At 37.4% G+C, this 20,006-nt stretch overlaps 1 protein-coding gene across 1 annotated transcript in view; it reads right to left on the minus strand.

The window, feature by feature from the left end:
• The window catches only part of RPGR (retinitis pigmentosa GTPase regulator), a 99,134-nt gene that overhangs the window by 48,973 nt on the left and 30,155 nt on the right, over nt 1-20,006 (minus strand). Inside the window, 5 exon segments of the mRNA XM_082378108.1 lie at nt 6,950-7,026; nt 8,306-8,363; nt 14,511-15,449; nt 17,886-17,951; nt 18,337-18,434. Of these exon segments, the coding sequence (XP_082234234.1) occupies nt 6,950-7,026; nt 8,306-8,363; nt 14,511-15,449; nt 17,886-17,951; nt 18,337-18,434 (1,238 nt within the window).

Genomic DNA, 20,006 nt, shown 5'->3' on the forward strand with positions numbered 1-20,006 from the left:
ATCATACACCATGATCAAGTGGGGTTTATTCCAGGAATGCAAGGATTCTTCAATATACGCAAATCAATCAACGTGATACACCATATTAACAAATTGAAGGAGAAAAACCATATGATCATCTCAACAGATGCAGAGAAAGCTTTTGACAAAATTCAACACCCATTTATGATAAAAGCCCTGCAGAAAGTAGGCACAGAGGGAACTTTCCTCAACATAATAAAGGCCACATATGACAAACCCACAGCCAACATCGTTCTCAATGGTGAAAAACTGAAACCATTTCCTCTAAGATCAGGAACAAGACAAGGTTGTCCACTGTCACCACTATTATTCAACATAGTTTTCGAAGTTTTAGCCACAGCAGTCAGAGAAGAAAAAGAAATAAAAGGAATCCAAGTTGGAAAAGAAGAAGTAAAGCTGTCACTGTTTGCAGATGACATGATACTATACATAGGGAATCCCAAAGATGCTACCAGAAAAGTGGTAGAGCTAATCAATGAACTTGGTAAAGTAGCAGGATACAAAATTAATGCACAGAAATCTCTTGCATTCCTATACACTAATGATGAAAAATCTGAAAGAGAAATTAAGGAAACACTCCCATTTACCACTGCAACAAAAAGAATAAAATACCTAGGAATAAACCTACCTAGGGAGACCAAAGACCTATATGCAGAAAACTATAAGACACTGAAGAAAGAAATTAAAGATGATACAAACAGATGGAGACATATACCATGTTTCTGGATGGGAAGAATCAACATTGTGAAAATGACTATACTACCCAAAACAATCTACAGATTCAATGCAATCCCTATCAAACTACCAATAGCATTTTTCACAGAAGTAGAACAAAAAATATTTCACAATTTGAATGGAAACACAAAAGACCCCGAATAGCCAAAGCAATCTTGAGAAAGAAAAACGGAGCTGGAAGAATCAGCCACCCTGACTTCAGACTATACTACAAAGCTACAGTAATCAAGACAGTATGGTACTGGCACAAAAGCAGAAATATAGATCAATGGAACAGGACAGAAAGCCCAGAGATAAACCCACACACCTATGGTCAACTAATCTATGACAAAGGAGGCAAGGATATACAATGGAGAAAAGACAGCCTCTTCAATAAGTGGTGCTGGGAAAACTGGACAACTACATGTAAAAGAATGAAATTAGAATACTCCCTAACACCATGCACAAAAATAAACTCAAAATGGATTAGAGACCTAAATGTAAGACTGGACACTATAAAACTCTCAGAGGAAAACATAAGACGAACACTCTTTGACATAAATCACAGCAAGATCTTTTTTGATCCACCTCCTAGAGTAATGGAAATAAAAACAAATATAAACAAATGGGACCTAATGAAACTTAAAAGCTTTTGCACAGCAAAGGAAACCATAAACAAGACGAAAAGACAACCCTCAGAACGGGAGAAAATATTTGCAAACGAAGCAACTGACAAAGAATTAATCTCCAAAATATACAGGCAGCTCATGCAGCTCAATATCAAAAAAAACAAACAACCCAATCCAAAAATGGGCAGAAGACCTAAATAGACATTTCTCCAAAGAAGATATCCAGATTGCCAACAAACACATGAAAGGATGCTCAACATCACTAATCATTAGAGAAATGCAAATCGAAACTACAATGAGGTATCACCTCACACCAGTCAGAATGGCCATCATCAAAAAAATCTACAGACAATAAATGCTGGAGAGGGTGTGGAGGAAAGGGAACCCTGTCGCACTGTTGGTGGGAATGTCAATTGATACAGCCACTATGGAGAACAGTATGGAGGTTCCTTAAAAAACTAAGAATAGAATTACCATACGACCCAGCAATCCCACTACTGGGCATATACCCTGAGAAAACCATAATTCAAAAGAGTCAGGTACCACAGTGTTTATCACAGCTCTATTTACAATAAGCCAGGATATGGAAGCAACCTAAGTGTCCATCAACAGATGAAGGGATAAAGAAGATGTGGCACATGTATACAATGGAGTATTACTCAACCATAAAAAAGAAATGAAATTGAGTTAATTGTAGTGAGGTGGATGGACACAGACGCAGAGAATGGACTTGAGTACATGGGCAGGGGGAACGGTAAGCTGGGAGGAAGTGAGAGAGTGGCATGGACATATATACACTACCAAATGTAAAATAGATAGCTAGTGGGAAGCAGCCACATAGCACAGGGAGATCAGCTCGGTGCTTTGTGTCCACCTAGAGGGATGGGATAGGGATGGTTGGAGGGAGACGCAAGAGGGAGGAGATATGGGGATATATGTTTATGTATAGCTGACTTACTTTGTTATACAGCAGAAACTAACACACCATTGTAAAGCAATTATACTCCAATAAAGATGTTAGAAAAAAAAAGAAGCAAGATCCATCTACATGCTGCCTAAATCAAATGTACTTCAAATGTAAAATCACAAATGGGTTAAAAGTAAAAGTATGTTAAAAGATGATAACTCTAATCCAAAGAAAGCTAAAGTGGCTATATAATATCAGATCAAGTAGATTTTAGAGCAAAGATTATCATTGTGTACTAAGAAGGTCATTTCATAATGATGAAGGGGTCAATTAATTAGAGCAGGTAACAATTCTAAACATGATAGAAACAAATAACAGCTTTAAGATACATAAAGCAAAAATTAATAGAAGTACAAGGAAAATTAGACAAATCCACAATTTATAGTCAGGGATTTTAATACCTCTCTTTCAATAATAGAACAAGTAGACAGAAAATCAGGAAGGATGGAGAAGACTTGAACAACACTATCAACCAACTTGACCTAATTGTCAGTGATAGAACACTCCACCCAACCACAGTATTCTTCTCAACCTTCTTCTCAAATGAACATTTACCAAGATAAACTTGATTCTGGGCCATAAAATGTGTCTCGATAAATTTAAAAGGAATCAATTCATACTAAGTATGTTCTCCAATTACAATGTAATTAAATTAGAAAGTAATAACAGAAAGATCACTGGAAAAATCTCCAGCAACATTGAAATTAAATAACCCATGAGTCAAAGAAGAAATCAAAGGGGAAATTAGAAAGTATTCTGAACTGAATGAAAATGAAAACACAACATATCAAGTACTTCAGGGGAAATTTATAACACAAAAAGCCTATAATAGAAAATAAGAAAGGTCTCAAATCAGTGATCTCAACTTCCATGTTAAGAAACATTCAACAAAATGTTGCTAAAGGAAATTTGAGAAGACATCAATAAATGAAAAGAAATGTCATGTTCATGAATTAGGAGACTTAATATTGTTAAAATGTTAATTCTTCCCAAGTTTATCTGTAGATTCAAAAACAAGGCCAAATCAAAATCCCAGCAGGCATTTTTTTCACTAATTGACAAACCGATTATAAAAATTCACATGGAAGTGCAAAGTGTCTAGAATAGTCAAAACAAGTGTGAAAAGGAGCAAAGTTGGAGGACTAACAGTTCCTGATTTCAAGACTTATATCAAAGCTACAGTAATCAAGACAGTGTGGTACTGGCACAAGATAAACAGATCGAAGGAACAGAATACAGAGTCCAGAAATAGGCTCACACATAAAAAATCAATTGCTTTCTGACAAAGGTATGAAGGCAATTCAGTAGAGGAGGACAGGCTTTTTAAAAAATTTTTCAACAAATGGTGCTAGCACAATGGGATGTCCATATGCAAAAAAAAAGAACTTCAATCCATACCTTTACCATATAAGAAATTAACTCAAAATAGAATACCACTCAGCAATATAAAGGAATGAACTATTGATACATGCATGGATGAATCTCAAAACAGTATCAGTTATTTGCTGAGTACAGCAGGGGGATGTGGGGTGTAGACAGGGATCACAGAGAGGCACAAAGAACCTTCTGCTGATAATGGCACTGTTCACTCTCTTGATTGTGATTATGCTTTCACAGCTATATATGTATGTCAAAACTAATCAGATTATATACTTCAAATATGTGTAGTTCATTATAGGTCAATTATACCTAAATAAAGCTATTTTTAAAAAGCAGGGGAGTAATTATTGGGTGGGTCCGAAAGAGACAGTCTCAGGTATTAAGCCTGAAAAAACTGACAGCAACAGGATACCATATGTATAATTGACCTCAGATTTTCCTCACAATAGAGTAAAGCTAACTGTGTACTTGGGGCAAACGTGCTGAATTGTGCTGCCATGGTGAATAAAGCTTATTTAGCATCAGAGAAAAGGAAGCCGTCAGGAAAGGCAAGAATCCACAGGCATAATTTTTGGTGGAGAAATTCTCATCTCAGCCTCTTATATTTATGGTAGTGACAATGAATAAGAAATCTATTGACTGTGAACTGGCATGGGGAACTATCCAGGAAACTGTCATATTCTAGCTAGTTTCTGAGGGGTGGCACTGGATTTTTAACCTCTCTATCTGCAGCCTTTAGCCTTGTGCCTGGCACATAAGAGGCACCCAGTAAATATATGCTAAATAAACACATGAATAAACTAATTCCATGATGGGAAGAAATTATTATTAATAGCTAAAAAGCTTACTGCTTTTTTCAGTAGCTTACTTAGGTGGAAATTAAGCCAATAACACATTTTTCTTAGCGGCTAACTGTGGATTCAAATTTGCTACAGTTTGGAAAAGCAATATTTGGCGATTTCCAAATACAACAATCAAAAGATCTCTGCCACCAATTAAAATTATGGGTCCTAACCTGGCTATCTGAAACACTTAAAATCATCAAAACAAAATTCAATGGTGAATTCTGTCTTGTAGAGACCAAGAGTGTACTTCTTCTTTTTTTTTTTAAATTACCTTTGGAGTGGCTGTCTAATTAAGGGAAGGGATGTAAAATTTCAAACACATGCTTATCTTCATATGAGTTAATGCATCATTTATTTTCCAAGTTTTCAAAACAGTTTGATTTGTTTGGCTTAGATGGTGTAAATAGGTTAGAGACATTGTAGATTAAAATATATCATGTGGGAATGATTGAAAAAAATCTCATCTAAATCATCTATTTCCTTTTTAAAATATATAGAATAACAGACTATTCCTTAAGTAGGAAATACATTTATTACTGCTTGACTTTTTAAAATATAATTTTCAATACTTTTTCTTTTCTTTATCCAAGGAAATACATACTTATTGAATTATATTTTTCCATTAGGTAGAAATGAGAATTTAAGCAGAATCAAAGTTTAAGACTGAATTTGTCAGCCTGGCACTCTGTATCCTGGCCTGGCCTCACCTTTGTCCCATGGACTGGCGGGGCTTCCTGATGCTACAGTAGGTGCCTGCCACACAGCATGCCTTCCCTGGCTCCGGCCTCTCCTGTCCTGCGTATCCAAATCCTACCAACTATGGACAATGCTGAAGACAGGAGAGCCTGAAAAATTCCCTAAACTCGACCACGTATTCTACAATATGCATTTTCATTTGGTCAGAGGTGTGTTTCAAATATTTTTTTCTGCTGCTTCATTTCACTTTTCCTCCCCTTAGGTTCTTAGGTCTCCTGACTCCTTTACTTTTCATCCTTCTCCCTCAGATTTGATTTTCTTTTCCAGACTCTTTCCCTGAGCTCTTTATAACTGAAAAAAGTTTTCACAGGAACACTATGAAGTATACTGGTGGAATATCTGTTAAATGTTCTGTTCTACTAGACGGAGAATCTAAAAAGTTCCTAAACCTTGATGAAATGTTCTAGTGATGCATGTTATAATTCTAAGAAGGATAATAATACTGAAGTGTCCTTTGAGCCAGGTCACAGACATCTTTTGGGTATGGTAATCCAAACTTATAATTTTATAAAAGATAAAAATGGTCATGAAGTAATTTTTAGTAAAAGATAACAATATGGAGATTTGGGCTAAAATAACTTCTGAAATTTCTGTAGTAATTCTGAAAGGAATTTCAGAGTGGCATATACCTACAAAGATGGCAAAAGACAGGCTGTTTACTACCTTAAGGGCAGCTCCTGGTTTTACCTTCATCCTTTCCTCTTTCTCACCCCTCCCATTTTACAATTCATTGTCAACCAAAAATATTTACTGAGCATCTACCATGTACCAGGAACTGTGATAAGTGCTAAGGATACACTAGAAAGCAAAACAGAAAATAGTTTCTGTCCCCAAGGAGCTGAAGGCCAGTGGGGAGATACAGACATAAAGTAAATGAATATACAAATGACTATGTAATTGCAAACTGTGACAAATACTAAGAAGTATGAGAAAAGGGTGCTCTGTGAGAGAATAATAATGGGACATAATAATTTATATAAGTGCTGCTGGTTACAAAAGGCCTCTGTGTGGAAATGACATTTAAGCTGACACCTAGGTTGAATAAGAATTAACGAGGCTTTTCATTTTTCTTGTCTTCCATGTTACCTCCTAACACTTCTAACTGGAAATGTGATCTCATGATTAAATAAAGTTTTTCTGCAAGTGGAAAGAGTAATTTACTTCCAAGAAGAAGAAACGTATCCATCAGACTTGTAACAACTCCAAAACAGGTACTAGGAGAGACTGGAGTAGCATGTTGCAATGTTTTCTAAGCACAGTCATCTTTATTTTTTCATTCATCCTATTTCTTGGCTTTGCCTTACTCTCTTCTAGACTCTCAGGATACTATACTCTTATAATTTAAGCAGTAGAGTTCTTTTACATATCTTTTATTGTATGATCAATCAGTATGTATGGGATGATTGAAAGGAACATGCTATTACATTTTTGCAGAGCAATCTGAATCATAATCTAAAATCCAATAAGTAAATATGCACGTTAAAAATGTGAAACATCACCTGAAATTCGTCACATGTTCTTGAGTCATCAAAACTCATATTAAGAGAGTTAAATTATGTGGATCACCATATAAAAAGCAGTAGAAGCGATTCAATACTTTAGCCTTAACACTAAAATGAAAAATTCATTTCACTTACCTTCTTTGATTTTTTTGTTGATTTACTATCTTCCAGGATTTCTGAAGAACTGCCCTTTGCACGATCATGCATCTTTCCTATGATAGGATATATTTAGAAATATTTTTTCTAACTAATGAGAAAAAGAAAAGTCCTGAGGCTTTCAGTGAAACTCTATCAACCATGAATTACGAGGTAATACTAAAGAGTAGTGGACAACTGCGTATTTCCTGAAAAATTAAGGCAAAAATCTCAGAATGACCTGACCAATGTTGTAAATGTTTAGATGACCAGTACACCAAGTATAGCAAAGGTAACAGTAAGTGTTAGGGAAGACTTCTGTAAAATATAAATTACCTTTTAAAAAAATTAACCACATTGTAATGAAATTATTTGTACCCAAATGGACATGTCATGTTTTTGGTATTCCAAATTAATCCACATGTTATATAGTTGAATAATGATCTTTAAGGTAGACTCATGAAGCATATGCATTCTTTGAATTTTATATTATCAACAACTTAAATCTTACATTTAATTTCTTTTTAACACTTTAGGTTATATGCTAAGACTACTCAGAGATGACAAATATTTTAACATTTTGCTTAAAATATTCTAAAACTTACTACTCTTTTTGCAGAAGTTAGAAGGAAAAATGTATTAAGGGAACTATTCCTTCTTCTGCTTAAGTTCTGAACAGATATCCACTACTACAGACAGTTATTTGTAATGACATCGCAGCAAAAGGCCCCCTGTGATGTGATGGTGTGGAAACATAATATAGGGGTCATATAGCAAAAGCACCAATGATCTGGGTGTAGAAACTGTAGGTCCCAAGGGCAGTCACAGTCTCCTCTGTTCTGTGACACCTGTTCTCTGACACCAACAGCGAGGCTTGGGAAAGGACTCCTCTGAAACGCCTGTGGTAAGATCAAAGACTCAGGTCTGGGCTCGGGGGGAAATAACTGGATGGCCTGCTGTGGCTCTAGACCAGCCTGGACATCAGCGATGGGGTCTGGCAGTGCTCACCAGACATATATATCAAGATCTGGGACAAAAGCCCAATTTAATAATACTGATTGAAAAAAAAAAAGTAGTAAAAAGGCTGTTCTAAACCACTTAACACTGACACATGAGCAGCCAGGAAGAAGCTGTGGTGGTGATCAATGAGAACACATAAGCCTGTGTCACATATTTCATAGCTTATTATGAGGGTCATGTGACAATAAAAAGTGTAAAACAGAATACATACGTGTAAGTCATAATTCCTTAGTTACAGCACATATATGCATAAATATCTGTATGTACACATGAACGTAGTATGCTATGTATCTAGCCTTTTTAAAAGTATGCTTTTGAAGTCAAATGTGCTCACACCTTTTGGATTTTCACTGTATTCATGAATGGCCCGTTCCTTTCGGTTGGCTTTTGTGTCCTATAAACAATAAAGAAACAATATAATAAAAAACATATTCGTACTGAGCTAGAAAACCTAGTCTTGGTTTTAAGCAGGGTTCTAGAGTCAGTCTCTAGCTAACAACATAAACATGTGACAATTACTTCCCTTTGCAGGACTCTTGACTTAGATGCTGCGTGATTGCTAATGTCTTTCCTAGCTTAAAATTGCATGATTAGGGCTTCCCTGGTGGCACAGTGGTTAAGAATCCACCTGCCAATGCAGGGCACACGGGTTCGAGCCCTGGTCTGGGAGGATCCCACATGCCGCGGAGCAACTAAGCCCGAGCGCCACAACTACTGAGCCTGGGCTCTAGAGCCCGCAAGCCACAGCTACTGAGCCCTCATGCCACAACTACTGAAGCCCGTGTGCCTAGGGCCTGTGCTCCGCAACAAGAGAATCCACTGCAATGAGAAACCCATGCACCACAATGAAGAGTAGCCTCCGCTCGCCACAACTAAAGAAAGCCTGTGCAGCAACGAAGACCCAGCTCAGCCATAAATTAAAAAATAAATAAATAAATAAAGTTCCCTTAAAAAAAATCGTATAATTAACAAGAATTGTGTATTTAAGAATTCTACTCAAAGAAGATTCAGGAACATTAATTGGTATAGGAATTAGCTCAACATTTTATAATGTCAAATTGGAGTTTAATGAATCCTATGCTAAAGAATTTCAGGGACCACCATAACTGGAACTCATAGATGTTCTTTATAAAACAGAATCTTTCCCTCCCTCTTTTTTTTTTTAACATTTAATATTTATTTATTTGGTTGTGCTGGGTCTCAGTTGTGGCAGGCAGGCTCCTTAGTTGCAGCATGTGGGCTCCTTAGTTGCGGCTTGCATGTGGGATCTAGTTCCCTAACCAGGGATTGGACCCGGGCCCCCTGCATTGGGAGCGTGGAGTCTTAACCACTGCACCACCAGGGAAGTCCCATCGTTCCCTCCCTCGGAAAGAAAACAATAACTGCTAGAACATATTTTTTCCTCAGTGAGAGGAAGGAGTCTTGGAAAAAGAAGGAAGCAAGGAAGAGAATGACCTCTTTAGCACAATACCATTTTGTAAATTAAAAAAAAATACACAAAAAACAACAACACATGTTTTACAATTACACATTCAAATAAAAGGACAAGCATGTTTCAGTGGTTGGCTATGTTAGGGAAAAGGGGAATGAGGCTCAAAGGGAATCAATTTAAATAAAGAGAGAAGCACCTCGCACAGACCACTGATGATAGTGTTTCATCAATGAGAAGGCAGGATTAACTCAGAGCTCTTTGCAAGAGGTCCAAAAAATGAAATGAAAATGAATCAATACAGTATCATTCAGTTTGGGTTTCTGAATTCCATACCTCTGAAATGAATCCAGAATCTTACTCTTTTTAAACATCTTTTACAAACACAGAAGGTCTTGTGCCCCTCTATCCAGGTCAAAGGATACTCTAGGCTGCAGTCACACTGAAACACTCTCCTGGCTTCCGTCAGCCTGGCTCTCATCACCCTGCCCCCTCTTTGCCTGGATAGGTTTTACTTTTCATGACTCAGTTCAAGTTTCACCATCACTCCCGGGAAGCCCTTTCCTTGTTTTTCCCAGTGGCAGCTGAAGTGCCACCCCTGAAGCACCCTACTGTGCTGGTAAATTTTCTGGTCAGCCTGTATAAACAGCCGAGGGTTCCTTGAGATCAGGAGCCATATCTTATAAAAAGCACTATCTTCTTATTAACTAAGGGATTTAATGGAGGAAAGTCATAGATTTGTTTTCAAATCATATTTTTATCTTTGGGTAGAGTAGTGCTAGCAAACGAATGATATTTTTATCTTTGGGCAGTCTTGGCTAATAACATGGGGGTATCAGGAAATATAAGGGCACTGATAAGCAACAGTTAAGGCAGAGTCATAGGAACTCTTTTTACCTGGTGTTCTTTCAAGAAATCTATACCTACCTAACATCCCTGGTAGGTTAGAGGGGCACAGGAAGTTGATTGTAAGCAGCCCTCACTTCTTGAGATCCACCTGATTTGGGGTAGCTTCTGTTCTCTTTTTGGTGCTTGGTACATAAATATTTGTTGACTGAATAATATGTACCAATTATAAGTTATGTGTCAGGTACTGGGCATATAATATCACATTTAACTTTCACAATGGAAAGAATGAAGGGAGGAATTACAGCACCTTTCTCCGTGGTAGCATTTTATTTTTAATCTACATGTATACAGCAAATTTATTTCTATAGTGAAATAATAGAAAACATTTCAATTGCACTCACCTGGAGTGCTGCTGGTCAGCAGCAGCAGATGTTTCTGTGGTACTCCTTTGCAGCTTACCTTATTTTTCTGCCAGAGTCCTCACTTGAAACTGTAATTCAATGGATTCTACATACACAACTCACACTTGCCTCAAAAATGATCACTGATAAACTACAGTAAAAGTATGATCAACCACCAGATGGAGACAATAAAGAAGGAACTAGTTATTCCAATCTACTTAACCAACTATTAATTCAGGTCTGAAAATGACTAGGCCAGTGCTCTTTTGACCAGAGTACCAGGCACGCATGAATTACTGCTTCTAAAAGAGTACAAAAATTTTTTTTGGCCAGGGAAATGTGAAGAAATGGGTAAGAAATGCTGTTTACAATTGGTTATCTAGACTGGTTCAAATTCTGAGATGCACATATTTTAAGAACATCATTTCAGTATTGCCAGCTGATTATCTCTTCAGTGGAAGAGGAATGCCCATAACTTTAACATTGGTAACTTGAGTTTAAGAGTTTCTCATCTCCTTGGAGGTTTTTCCTTTATGAACTCCATTTCTGTCATCCATCTTATTTAATCTTAAGTCTACTTCTAAGATAACCACGTTTTGCACTAGATTTAACAACAGAGCACATACATTTTAATCAAAGTATTAATTCAATTCTACTAACACTAATGAATGTGGTAGAATTTGCTAGAACACTGCAATGCCAAATCCGCATATTTGGTTAGTTAGTGGAAGCTACCAGCGAGCCTTGCAGCTAAGACAAAATTTATAACTACTCCTAGGAATTTCTTCACTTCCTATCCTAGTCTTTCTCCTCGTATTCTTTCTCACTCATGAAAAATCAAATGTGCAAAGAATTCAACTACACAAAATTCACAGGATGTTTACCATCACAGTCCTCCTTGATAAAAGAAAGTATAAGAAATTCCTCATGTCTAAGATATAGAAAGGACTGGGGAAGGAAAGCTATGAATAAACAATAATGAAACAAACTAGCTGCACTACATACAATGGAATTACTCTACTGGAAATCTAGCCTCTCTAAAATTCAATATCTAATATTAGTTTCTCTTTTCACAGACAACTACTGACTGTATACATTTAATTTTTATTTTACTTGAAACATTCTGACAAACAGCAAACAGAGAATTACAGAATAGTGAATGAAGAATACATTGAAGGTAAGTAATAGACACTGGGAATGGCAGTACTGGGAATGAAGGCCTGACAGTACAGTGAAAGCTCAGAAATGATAGGAGCTTAGAAGCACAGAATTACAGAAGACAAAAGACATTAAAGCTGTCATAATTTTTTAAGAGTAAAGAACATTTCATAGAAAACTAGATTAATTGTAAAGTATAATTTTTCTTCCTTAAAAAATTTTCTTATGCAAATAACAAACACGTTAGAATGAAAGAATCTAAGAGTTACAAGGGGCTATAGTTACCATATCATCTAATCCATTCTATTTTACAGATAAGGAAACTGAAGCCCAATGGGTAGCTTTGCCTGGAAATAAATACTTAAAGTTTTTCATACTTTTACAATATACGTTCATCTCCATTTCATTAGATATTCTGTCATTTACCAAACAGTAACTAAAAGAGACATTAGAGTCTAAGCTCTGAACCCAGCTGTCACTTTGTAGACTGCTGCAAAAAGGACACATAAAAGGTAAAAAGACAGCACTATTTTTTTAAAAAATGTGAATTCCTCATTTTAGCTTTAGAATACCACTCATTCTTATAAAATTATTCTATACGGTAGGCAAACTGTAATCATAGACTGAAAAAACTATGCTAACATAGTTATAAGAAATTAGACGTTTTTATAACCCTTAAAGATCTGTGCCATTTTTAAAGGGACTTACTTGTATACACAAAATACTTTTACAATATACTCCTGTTTCCTAAAACTGTCTTTAATGAGAAATAATAATATTAATCATATACTATGATCTTTTGATATTTTCTAGTTATATATTTATAATTCAGGGGAAAATACACCAAAATATTAGTTTAAGAGAAGCCAAAATTTACCAGTGCCTCAAGTTATTTTTATCAGTTTCTATTGTACCACAGGTAAGGTAACCATGACATAAAATCAATATAACAGAAAGAGTGCCTATTCTTCATAACGTGTTCAAGTTGTTTGGCTGGACATAATCAGGTCAAATTTAAAGTTTGTTACTTCAATTCCAAATAATGTGGTAATACATTATTCCAAAATGTTTTGGAACCTGGTGGCCCATTTTCTAAGAGTTGTTTTGACTGCACTGGCATTTTGAACCTCTGTACTTCATGCTCTTTCCCCTTTCCTTCCCTGTTAGTAATAAACTTTTTTGGATATGTTTTATCTTTGTCATATTTCACAGATCCTCTCATCTTGCTCACTTTGCTGTATTCTCTTCCTCCACCCTGTCTTCCCTGCCTTCCACTTTCTTCATTGCCTCTCTCCTGGTACCTTCCCTCCTCTTCCTCATCGCCCTCCTCTTCTTCCTTCTCCCCTTCCCTCCTGCAGTTTTCTTCCTCTTTCCTCTCCCTCACTGCCCCCTCCTTCTTTTCCCTTTCCTTGCCTTCCCCCACTCCCTCTTCCTCTCCTTCTCCCTCCTCCTCCTCTCCTTCTTCCTCTTCTCCTCCTTCTTCCCCCTCCCCCTCTGCTTCCTGCCCCTCCCCCTCATCCTCTCCCTCTCCTTCCCCCTCTCCCTCCTCCTCCCCCTCCTCCTCCTCTCCTTCTTCCTCTTCTCCTCCTTCTTCCCCCTCCCCCTCTGCTTCCTGCCCCTCCCCCTCATCCTCTCCCTCTCCTTCCCCCTCTCCCTCCTCCTCCCCCTCTCCTTCCCCCTCTCCCTCCTCCTCCCCCTCTCTTTCTTCCTCTTCTCCTCCTTCTTCCCCTTCCTCTTCTCCCTCCCCCTCAGCTTCCTGCCCCTCCTCCTCTCCTTCCTCCTCCTCCCTTTCTCCTTCCCTCTCTCCCTCCTCCCCCTCTCCTTCTTCCTCTTCTCCTCCTTCTTCCCCCTCCTCTTCTCCCTCCCCGTCTGCTTCCTGCCCCTCCCCCTCCTCCTCTCCTTCCTCCTCCTCTCCCTCTCCTTCCCTCTCCTCTCCTTCCTCCTCCTCCCCTTCTTCTCCTTCCCCCTCTCCCTCCTCCTCCTCTCCTTCCTCCTCTTCTTCTCCTTCCCCCTCTCCCTCCTCCTCCTCTCCTTCCCCCTCTCCTCCTTCCTCCTCCCCCTCTCTTTCCCCCTCTCCCTCCCCGTCTCCTTCCTCCTCCTCTCCTTCTTCTCCTTCCTCCTCTCCTTCATCTCCTCCCTCCTCCGCTCCCCCTTCTCCCTCCTGCTCCTCATCTCCCTCCTCCTCTCCTCCCTCTCCCTCCTCCTCTCCTCCCTCTCCCTCCTCCTCTCCCCCCTCTTCTTCCTGCCCTTCCTCTTCTCCTTCCTGCCCCTCCCCCTCTTCTACTTCCTCCCCCTTCCCCTCCTGCTCTTCCTCCCCCTCTCCTTTCTCTTCTTCCTCTTTCCCTTCTCTCTTCTCCTCTCCTGCTTTCCCTTCTCCCCCCTCTTCCTCCTTGCCTTCCTCCTCCTCTCCTTCCCCCCCTGCTTGCTCGCTCCCTTCCCCTTCCTCCAGCCCTTTGTTTCTTTCCTCCTGATGGCCCTGTTCCCTCTCCTTTTGCTCCCGTTCCTCCTCCTCTTTCAGGTCTTTCTCTCCCTTACCCAGGCTCTCCGTTTCTCCTCCTCCCTTGTCTTTCTCCTCCTCCCCCTCCTCACTTCCTGTTCCACTCCTCTGTTCCACTCCTGAATTACCCTCCTTCCCGATTCCCTCACCTCCACCTTCAGGCACGTGCTCTGCCTCTCCCCCTGGCTTTCCCTCGCCTTCACTCACCTCTGCTCTGTCTGTAAGGTCATCTGACAGGAGCTTTGCTTCCTCCTCCTCTTTTTCTCCAGGCACCTCCTCATTTATCTCTATCTCTTGCTCCTCTGTTCCTCTTCCTTCTGAATCATCTTCTCCTTCCTGCTCCTCTGATATGTGGTCACCCTTAAAACCATATTTTGCCATGTATTTGGACATTCTGTGTTCGATCTCTTCCTCATGTCCTTGTTCAATAAATTTTCTGCTATACCACAAGTTTTGGTCAGTTTCCACTTCATCCTCTTTCTCTCCACTGCTAAATTCTATTGACTCAGGCTGCTTGAATCCATCAGCTGTACCCTGCTGACTTTCACTTTCACCTTCCAAGTAACTGTCTGGCTCCTCTATAGATTCTCTTTCATTGTCAAAGATCATATCTTGCTTGCTACTTTTACTTTCCTTAACAAAGTTTTTATTTTCTTCATCCTCAATATTCATGTCTCTATTTGGTAAGTCGTCAAGGAATGTATCAATATTTTTTCTATTCTCTTCACTTTTTCTTATATCATTCAGACCTGTCATTTTCACCAGACCAGTTTCCGTCTTAGAGACTATTTCTTCCACTTCTGAATCCTTCTGACTTTGTCCTTCGTCACTTTCCTTTTCTATTTCCTTACTATTAAGTGGATAGACACCATGCTTATTTTCATGTCTAAATATCCCTTTTTGCAAACTCTCTGCACTGGTGTTGGCCTGAGGCCTTTGCTGGCCTGAGTCGTTACCTACGTCCTCATCTGAAAATGCTTCCATAGTCACAGCTGCTTGCATCATGTACATTCCTTTTGCCAAAAGTTGTTTATATGCTTTCCCTTCTTTCATCTTTTTGGACATCTCTTCACTTTCATATTCATTACTACCATCATTTTCAGTATGAGCTGTATGCTGCTTCAGTTTCTCAATTGTTTCTTGTTTCTGTAAATTTTTTGAAGTAATCGTCATACTACTATTAGTTGACAAAGGTAACTTATCTATTACAAAATACTGCCAAGATTTTGCATTATTATAAATTTCACTAGAATAAAAATGCCCAGTTTTATCAGACGTTTTGCTCAGATTTTTTTTTTTGGGGGGGGATAATTTATGCCACTCTCTAAGTCTGTGGAACATCTAATTTTGATTTAGTAACATATATCTGTGTTTAACTTTCAAATTTACCACCTGCCTTAACTTTGCCATTATGCACAGTACCATCAATATTTATTCTCTGCCCCTTTTCTTAATCTGAATCAATTCTTAAATATATTTCCAGACTGATTTTGCAAAATATTGCTAAAAAATGTACAGTTTTCTACCTTCCCTATCATTTTGTCAAATTTTGATTGGTCTTTTGATTCCATGAAATTCTCAAAATTAAAGAAAATAAATGAAAATATGAAATTTTTAAAAATTTGAAATCATGAATAGCTTATTTCTAGAAGAAAAAAATCTGAAATGAAAACTATAAATGAGAAGGTTCCTTGATGGCCTAGTGGTTAGGATTTGGCGCTTTCACTGCAGAGGCCCAGGTTCGATCCCACATGCCGCGGCCAAAATACAAAAAAAAACCCAAAAAACAACAACAAAAAAAACTACAAATGAAATGTTTTTATCAATACACTAGATAATAATGAATATATTTTTCTTTTCTAAACAAAATCCTTTGAGTTCTCAAATTTTTGACCCTCTTCCTTTTATCTACTATATTCTTTAATTATAATAATTTACATACATAAAAAACACTATGAGAAAAAAATACTTAAGGTAAAATATAAGATTTTATAAAAACTTTATAAACTTTTATAAAAAACATATAATGAAACATTGAGATTTTAATGATACATTAAGAATATGAAATTAATTTCCTGCTGGATAAAATAAGGCAAAAATCAAATTGTTGACCTAAATTCTACAAGCTAATGGATTGAAATAGTCAATGAATTTGGGTCTCTAGAGAGTAAAACCTCACTAAATCAAGTTTTATAAATTGTGATGAGTGCTAGGCCTAGGAAGAGGTCATTTTTCGCTAAGTAAATTATTAAAACAGCACAAGTTAAAAATTAATATATAAAAAATACTATAATAAATCTTTTTTTATTCACTAAAAATATCTAGGCTTGGTAGGGCCTCCACTTAAAAGGACTATGTGAAGTATAAAATATATGTCAGTTTAAAAGAAAGTGCTTTCCTTTTCTGTTTGTTCTAGGTGTCTTCTTTAAAAAGTCATGATTCTTTCAAGAGCCCTAAGAGAGACAGAGGCCCAGCTGCCAGAAATAACTTCTAAATGTATGTGCCTAGCACAATAAAGCAGCACAGAAGAGGCAGAGCCCAGAGTCTAAGAGGAAGGAAAGACATACAAAAGATGTCTGCTTGGAAGTATAGTCAAGTCAATAAATCAGTCACTGAGCTTCCATAACTGTGTTAGGAGAAAAGCTCTCCCATATTCAAAAAGAATGCTGTTATTCACCATGGCTCTCAGTAAAATATAGATAGGACTGATGAGGATTGGCACTAAATTTTTATAATTTAGCAAGATTCTCTTGGATTTCAGTGACTTTGATTTTGAGGATTTTTATTTTAACAATGTGGCAAAGGCACTAGAAATAGAAATTAAATGTTTTCTGCAGCCTTTGTCCTTCAATTTACATTTCTCCAATTTATTTTTCTAATCTTCAACCCTTCATCCTTTCACATCACTGGTCCTTAAAGCCAGAAAAAGCAAATGATTTCAGGACAGGCCTTTATCTCTCCAGGGTTGTGAAAACCAGAATATTCCTTCCTCTTGCTATTCATTTGTTATTCATTAAAGGTCTCTCTTTATCACCCACGCATAGTTTCTGACTAATTTCCAAATGTTTAATCTTGTTTTTATGCTACCAATTCCTTGATAAATTAAAGCCTATTCCAAACATTGTAAAAGCAATTACCAAATATTTCAACTAAAACCACAAAATTTTAGAGCTAGAAAAGATGTTAATATCATCCTGCAAGGTCAACAAGGTAACTCACCCGAAGTCATACTCAACCAAAGTGTGAGAGGCACTCATAAACAGTAGCCTCTTCCAATACTTAAGAACTGTAATAAAAATCTTTTGCCTTGACGGTAACAAAGTATGACTATCGTCACTTGTTAGTGACTCCAAAGAGCAAATTTCGGCAGTGAAATTCTGCCACTCTTGTTGCATCACAGAAAATACACACCAACAGAACAAGCCCAAATTGAGGCTATATATATTGTATCCCCGTCTTTTAAATCCTAAAGTAAGTGAATGCTTACCTTTTTTGTGTTCTTTCCAGAAACCTTTCAAGAAAAATATAAATAATTTAAACTGTTCTTACCCATCATAGTGAAAATAACTCTCTATATTATACCTTTTGTTTTTGAATTGGCGATAACTTTAATAATTTTTCATTGGAATTCAGGCTCATCATATGTGTCTGAAATAAATTTAAAAAAATATGTTCTAAAAAGAATAAAGACTATATATACGATTATATATTTATACATATGATTATATATTTATATATATGATTATATATTGATTTTTAAAAATTATAAGTGAAATTAACACAAAACAGTTCATATAGTCATATAATCAACTCTCAATTGCATACTAATAATGTGAGAGTTGAAATGAATTTTACTGTATGTAACCTATACCTCAATAAAGCTGATTTTAAAATAATGAATGAAACCAAAACAAAAACAAAAGCTTTTCTATGTATATAACGGCTTAGGAAGTAGACATACATATACACAGACATACACATACAAATACATGAGGAACTTATATCTATATCACATAAATAGGAAAACCATTACCATAATTAAGACATCAGTAGTTTCTCCAAGGCTTTCTGAATCCTCTGCTGAAAAATTGTCTGTCTCTTTCCCTTTGGTTATTTTATGTTGAAAATAATCTGAATGATTAAAAGAGAGAAGAGGAAACAAGATTTCAACAGAAAAGTGAAAGACAACTAGACAATAAACAGAAATTATTCTGTAATATAAAAGTACAGTTATAATTTTACTAAAGGTCCTTTAACCTCATATTAAGGAAGCTAAACAGAATTCATTCACAGTGATAACAGGTTTTAAAATCTTTTTGAAAATTTAAAAACTATGACACTGATGAGATAACAATTGCTTCATTCATGTGAACAGGCAAACATTATTCCTTTGGGGTAAATACTACCCAGGTATCAAGCACTGTGATGGCCAGACCCCAAAAAGATCCGCAACAACCCACATCCTCTGCTATGCATACCTTTGTGGAGTTCCCTTCCACATTTTACCAGGTTGGTCTGTATGGCCAATAAAATAAAGCAGATATAATTGATGCTATTGTGGCTTATGTCTCAGTTCTCTCTCCCTCTCTCTCTCTCTCGCATACACACGCACTTTCTTGGAAGCCATGTCATGAGCATCCCCAGGGAGAAGCCCATGTGCTGAGGGAGTGAAGCCTCCTGCCGATGGCCACGTGAGTGAGCTTGAAAGAGGATCCTTCAGCCTCAGTCAAGCCTTCAGATGACTGCAGCCCCATCTGACAATGTGACTACAACTACATGAAATACCCTGAGCCAGAACCACTCAGCTAGACTGTTCCTGGATTCTCGACCCTTAGAAACTGTGTGAGATAGTAAATGTTTGTTGTTTTAACATAAGTTTTAGGATCATTTCTTAGGTAGCAACAGAAAACTAGCACAAGGACCTGGAAACTTTTATAGAAAACTGCAAGGTTATTACATCATAAAGCAGATAATTAAAAGTTACAAGCTTTATTTGACCTCACATTTTTCTCAATTACCATACCCCCATGTAGCACACATATACTTATTTGAGAGGAGCTCCTTAATGAAGTCTTCACTAAAAATGCTAGTCCACAGTGATCTCTCCCTTGTAAATTCATTCAATTCAAATGAACAAATAATCAGTCTGTCTTTATTCCATGTGAGGTATTATGTAGGAGATATCAACTTAAGTAACTACTAAATCTTAATGAACTTATAGTCTAGAAGGGAATACAAAACATATTATACAGGGGAATGAGAAATCACATCCAAATGTTGGGAATCAGGAAACGTTTCACTAAGGAGTTACAGGGAATGATGGATAAGTAGAATTCTGGGAGGCAGAGATGGAGGTGGATGGGGAAGAAAATAAGCCTAGTGCTAAAAGAAGCTGTGGAATGGCTTGTGTTGAAGGCTTACCGTGTACTTGGAACATATGCTTTTATACATGTCAGGTTAATGTCATGACAATAAGAGAGCTAACTGTTATATCCCCATTTCACAAATGAATAAATTAAGGTTCAGTGACTCTTTTGGTGTCAACTGTCAATCTCAAGTCTGCCTTGACTTCACAGCCTTTCCACTCAGTCTGACTGCGAAGAGCTCAGTTTAATTAAAATCAGGGGTCAGCAATCTTTTTCTGTCAAAGGCCACATGTTAAATGTTATAGGCTTTGTGGCCATACAGTCTCTGTCCTAATTA

This window comes from Balaenoptera borealis, assembly GCF_965194805.1.
Source record: "Balaenoptera borealis genome assembly, chromosome: X".
Lineage (NCBI taxonomy): Eukaryota > Metazoa > Chordata > Mammalia > Artiodactyla > Balaenopteridae > Balaenoptera > Balaenoptera borealis.